Source organism: Sapajus apella, unplaced genomic scaffold (assembly GCF_009761245.1).
Source record: "Sapajus apella isolate SASKATOON/1434 unplaced genomic scaffold, GSC_monkey_1.0 scaffold74, whole genome shotgun sequence".
Classification (NCBI taxonomy): Eukaryota; Metazoa; Chordata; class Mammalia; order Primates; family Cebidae; genus Sapajus; species Sapajus apella.
The window spans coordinates 9,570,962-9,576,791 of record NW_022437014.1 but is presented as its reverse complement, the minus strand read 5'-3'; the positions used below and the strand labels follow the sequence as shown (position 1 = coordinate 9,576,791).

The window sequence follows — 5,830 nt, the reverse complement described above, 5'->3', positions numbered from 1 at the left end:
TGAGATGGAGTCTTGCTCTGTCACACAGGCTGGAGTGCAGTATCGTGATCTCAGCTCACTGCAAACTCCACCTCCCAGGTTCAAGCAATTCTCCCACCTCAGCCTCCTGAGTAGCTGGGACTACAGGCACTCACGACCATGCCCAGCTAATATTTGTATTTCTAGTAGAGACGGAGTTTCACCATGTTGGCCAGGCTGGTCTTGAACTCCTGGCCTCAGGTGATTCTGCCTGCCTCAGCCTCCCAACGTGCTGTGATTATAGGCATGAGCTACCGTGCCCAACTCCCGGGACTTAATTCTGATCAGTAACAGAACGCAGATTCTGCAAAGGTCACATTATTTAGTCCCTTTTAAGATCTCCTCTCTTCTCAATAGCTGCCTCAAAATCAGGACAGAAGTCAAACTCAGTCAGTTATAGGCCTGAAGATTTCTTTTGTGAGATCAACTGTGAAATATTGAACGTTTCATGGTCCATAACTTGCTCTAACAGCATTCTGCTGGGAGCTGGAGACTTGGGCCACAAGCCACGCACACTGCTTGTCTTCTGGTGCTCGAGACATGGCTATGGCCTTTGGCCAGACCTCCAAGGCACAGTGCACCCCTCCTTTCTCACTCTGCCTGAGCGCAGGACGTACCCTGGGCTGGCCTGGTGAGGAGGCAGGGTCAGCTTTCACCATGCAAGCACTTTTGGCAAAACCTGTGCCCACCGGCCCGCTTTCTCAATGGGCAGCTAGAGTCTAAGCTGTGGAGGCTTCCACCCAGGCAGGAGTCAGTCCTGGGGGACATTCCACAGTGTTTCAGGGCTCTGAACCCAGGTCGTGTGGTCCTCTTGGCCATCACAGCCCTTCTGCTGCCTCCAGGAGGGGCTGTCTGTGGCCTAGCCTTCCTCCTTCAACAGCTACCCCAATAGGGAAGGCACAGGCACAGTTTCCCTCGGGACCTCACTCCAGGTGTCCTGCCTTCCAGGACAAGTTCACTCCAGTCATCTAACCCCAGCGCCTTCCAATGCATGTGACCATTTCTTCCTGCTCTAACACAGCAAAAGTAACAGCTGGCATCAGCTGTGTGCCAGCCATACACAGTTACTACGTACGGATTCTCTGCATATTATCTTGCTTACTCCTTACAATCACCCACAAAGCAGTTATTGTTGGCCTCGCTTTTACAGATGGAGAATCAGAGGCTAAGCCCTTTGACGCAGCTAGAATCAGAGAAATCCAATGCTACTTCTCAAGCCTGTGTTGCTCCCACTGCGATCGTATCTGTTTACTTGGCAAACAGGAACACAGGTGTCGCTTGGCCTCATCTCCTCTTCTTTGGTTTTCGTCTCTTTAAAACAATTTTCTGACAGATTCTGCTTTTCACCCAAAGCCAAAACATAACCCCAAACTCCGACATTCTTCTATGGCCTGCACACTTACTGGCTGTGCTTCTACCAACACATCCTAGGATCTCCCTCTCTCTCTCTCTCTCTCTTTTTTTTTTTTTTTTTTAAGACAGAGTCTCCCTCTGTTACCCAGGCTGGAGTGCAGTGGCATGATCTCAGCTCGTTGCAACCTCCACCTCCTGGGTTCAAGCAATTCTCCTGCCTCCGCCTCCCAAGTAGCTGGAATTATAGTCACTGGCTACCATGCCCAGCTAATTTTTGTATTTTTAGTAGAGATGAGGTTTCACTGTGTTGGCCAGGCTGGTCTCAAACTGTTGACCTCGCGATCCACCCGCCTTAGCCTCCCAAAGTGCTAGGATTATAAGCATAAGGCATCGTGCCCGGCCCTGATCTCCCTCTCTTTTTAAACATCTAGACCACATCAGAACCATAAGGTCCTTGGAGAAGTTCCCATTTTCTAGTAGCCACAGATTGCTCCACTTGAGCCTCAGATCACCACCCTCTAGCTCACGAATTTTCAGAAGAGACCCAGTTTGCAGGAGACAACCATATTTTGCCAGCACAGAAATGGGACCGGAAAGGGGATTTGAGAGGCATCCCAGTGGGGCCATGCTGGGAGGAAGGCAGCAGGAATATGGGACTTAGGAATATGATATGGGGCGCAGATGTATTCCGGGAACCAGGTCTATGAGGAATGGCCTTCTTGGGTTGCAATAAATGTACCTATTTTGCTTCTGATATAATCTGCTCGATCAGTGTTGCTAGAGATGAGCAAAAATTCATGGCCTGGAGGCAATTAATCTACAGTGGGAAGATGCAGTCAAGGACGGCATCTGTGACTATGCATGTGGGAACCAGAAACCCGGGAGGCTGTGGAACCCAAGTTTACAGGGTTGCATATGGTGTGATAAGGGCCAAAGCTTTAAGACTCAGACAACTTGTCCCTAGAACAGGATGCCCTGGCTGGGATTGGGTATCAAGGTGAAGAGTCAAAATATTTCACAACAGACATGATCAGGCACCATGCCAGCTGGGCTGCAGCCCTGGAGGAGGGACAGGCATTCATCCTTCATGGGGGCATTAGAAGAGCCATGCGGTAAGGACCAGGGGAGCACTCGGGGACTTGGAGCTCAAAGCAAGAACTGTTTCGGAAACAGTACAGAGGTATATTTCGCCACTTTGACAGCCAATACAGCTGGGCCAGGGAGGACAGGCTGGACAGCAGTTTTCTGGGAAGCCAGGGGAGAGAGAGGGCCTCGCTGTTCATGCTACAGACACACGGCCCCAGCCCATTCCCCAGCCTGGACTCTGGGGTTGATCTTACCAGAACTCCACTGCCCCCTGGGGACCTACAGGGAACTGTGGGACCTTGTCAGCTCATGTGGAAAAGAGGCAGCCCCTTGAATCTCAGGACTGGCTATGATGCAATCCAATGCTGCCCCTTCCCACCCCTAATTTGATAGATATGACCTTTGGCGGGGGTGAGGGTGGGAACAAAATGTAAGACTCTGCTGTGGCGGGCCCAGCTGGGCTGTGCTCTAGGTGTTGTGCAGATGCTCTTATCTAACCCTCCAACCACCACCGAGGAAGGCATCATCGCCCCTGCTTGGGGGGAAAGCCGAGTTTAGAGAGGTTATATCTCACACAGGCGCATACAGCCTGGGAGTGGCAGAGCCAGGACTTGGTGCAGGTCTCCAGGGCCCATGCACTCCGTCCACCCCGGCTCTCACCAGGAATGTACAGCACCGGCCAGCACCTTGCTCCGAGCCATGTGCTAGACCCATCAGTAGCAGAGACAGGAGGAAAAGCCTCAGTTTCCAAATTGGAGCTCTTCCTATACCCCAAGAATATAGCTATTACCACAAATCAGTCAAAAGAATACTTAATTACAGAAGGGCTCCCAAGGTCAGGCGCCTGGGTGGGAGCGGGGTCTGGGGAAGGGTCTGACAACCATGTTTCAGAAGTGGTGGGTCTGATGCCCATCCCTGAGCCAGACATTCCCTCAGCAAACCATCCCATGAGTTCTGGGGAGCCTGGAGAGGGGGAAGATGGCTCCTGTGGAGCCTGTGAGAACTTCCTCCCCAGCACTTCTCAGGTCAGGCCAGGTGGATGATGCCACCTCCTCCTCCCTAGAGAGCTGGGTGTACCCTTCAGTTCCTTGCAACACCTGTGTCAGAGTTAGCCCAGCCTTGTGCTGTCTTCCAGAATGTGTGGGCCCTCTCTTAAGGATATCATTGGGAGGGGACATCATGGGACTCTAATACACGTCCCAGCCACTCTGAGCAATGTCCCAGACTAAGGGTCAACTGGGAGGAGCTACTATGGCCGTTTTCCTTTTTATCACCAGGCTAGTTGAATGGTCAGGGCAAGAAATCCTGGTACCAACATGGACCTGCCAGGGCTGACAGGGACAAGCGCAGCTCATGGAGATGCTCCTGAAGCCATACTTGGGATCCTGGACTCTCAGCTGTTTCACTGCCCCCTTTGAGGTAAGCTCTGTCACCTCTGTAGAAGATCTCTACTAGCCCAAGCTCTTGGAGGCTCAAAAAGATTGGCAGGAACAATCACTGGCCAGAGGCCCTTCCAGCCATCCAAGTACTACAGGGAAACCAGGGCACAGCCCAGGAGGCAGTGTCTACCTGGCCTTCACAGCGGGGGCACTGGCCACCATCTGGCACGGAGCTCCCCGCCTTGGGCTCCTTGGAGACCGAACAGGGTCTCTATCTCCTCCACCAAGGGACAAGGGACTTTCAGGGCATCACTCATGTCATTCAATGATTCGTTAGGAGCCAGGGGGGAGGCCCTGGGGAGGGTGATGAGGAGGAAATGCTGCCCTCCAGGAGCCAGCTAATGATCCTTCCCAAGGGAAGCCTACAGCAGATTGAAGCATTGAGGCCATCTCCCTATTGCCTAGTTGGGGAAACTGAGCCAGGGCTGGTTTAGAGCCCCAGCAACCTGATTCATGAACCCAGAGGTCTCCCTGTGAGGCTGTGAAGAGTTGGTTGGACCCAGGAACCTTGGCTATAAACCCAGGTGGGCAGCTTTGTGGCTGATAGCAACAGATTGACAAGGCCACCAATTCTCACCATACACTATACCATACTCTTGCATAGCGTAGAAGCTTAGGAGGTTTACAAGGTTAATACCTGCTTGCCATTAGGGCAGGCCACATGTGGCTCCGTCTGGCATACTGTCTACCCTGGTGCTGGCCTGGCTCCAGGAGGCCCCAAGCCACTGCGTGGTACCTTGAAACGCTTGAGGGTACCTTCAGCCGGGCCATCTCCCCAGGAGCCCTGGCCTCAAATGGGCTAAACCGCTTCCCCCAGGTTTTAGGATGAGGCTCCCTGAGCCCAAGTCCCTAGGACGTCCAGTGCCCACCAGCCCTCCCTGAGGACTGTCTCTTGTCCTCAGCTCCCGCCCCTGCCCCTCGCTGCCTGGCCATGCCTCACTGGACCTCAGCCTCTGGTCCTAGCCACAGAGCACCCCTCCCTCACCTTCAAGGCACCGGTGGCCGGGGGCCTGCCATCTTCTGCTTGGCATGGGTCAGTCAGGGAATGGGAGACCCAGGCAGGCATCTGCCTCAGGAGCATTGCGGCGGCTCTCCAGCTGGGTGGCAAGATCAGGAACTTATGGAACTTATACTCTGACTCAGAACTCCACCCTCCGGGCTGCAGCTTGGCAGCATTGGGATTGCCCTGGGAGTGGTTTGGGTGTGTAGACAGATAGGGTACTTGGGCCTAGATCTCTCAGTATCAAGGAAATCACAGGTCTTCCGGTCACAGAAATACAGGGACCCACAGGGCTCTGGCCCTTGGGGTCAGCAGTCTATAGCCCCCAGCCACCCAGAATGACCAGGCCTTTGAGGGCATAGGGTGGCAAGAAGAGGACACTGAACCCACACGACTGTAGGACTAGCCCCGCCATAATTTAGGAAACCTCTATCTCTTCGGGTCATAGAGGTCATGGCTCATAGATGCTCCTCTAGGAAGATGGGACCCTCACTCCCAACACCACTTCAGTGTCATGGCTTGTTGAAGCGTCACAGGGTCCCTGACCACAACTCCAACAGAGACCAAGGTTCGGGCTTCCAAAGTTACAGGGTGAAGAAAGAAAACAATTGCCCAAAACTTGGTGAGAAGAGGGTCCAGGGCAACTGCCCCCTGTCCTCCCTCCTGGTGGACAGAGGGCGTGTCCACCTCCTGCCTGGTCTCAGGACAGCCTGGAGGATGCACCTGCCCCGCCCAGATGATTCTTATCTCTAGCCTGGTGGTTCACACGGGGGCCTGACAAGGGTAGGGTGGCTTTGCCTGCTCAGCTGCCTGACTGTATACACTGGGAGTTTCCTACCTGAGCTATTGCCTGGGGCCCCACAACCGGCTTTTCTGGCCCATAGATAGAAGTGCTTTTTTGGAATTGAGGATGAGATCTGAACACGGGATAGAC

The 5,830-nt window shown here is 53.6% G+C and overlaps 1 protein-coding gene across 1 annotated transcript in view; it reads right to left on the bottom strand.

The window, feature by feature from the left end:
- PLA2G4E (phospholipase A2 group IVE) overlaps window positions 1-4,977 on the bottom strand; it is a 37,621-nt gene extending 32,644 nt beyond the window's left edge. Inside the window, 1 exon segment of the mRNA XM_032251203.1 lies at window positions 4,882-4,977. Within this exon segment, the coding sequence (XP_032107094.1) occupies window positions 4,882-4,977 (96 nt within the window).
- Between the last annotated feature and the right edge of the window lie 853 nt (window positions 4,978-5,830).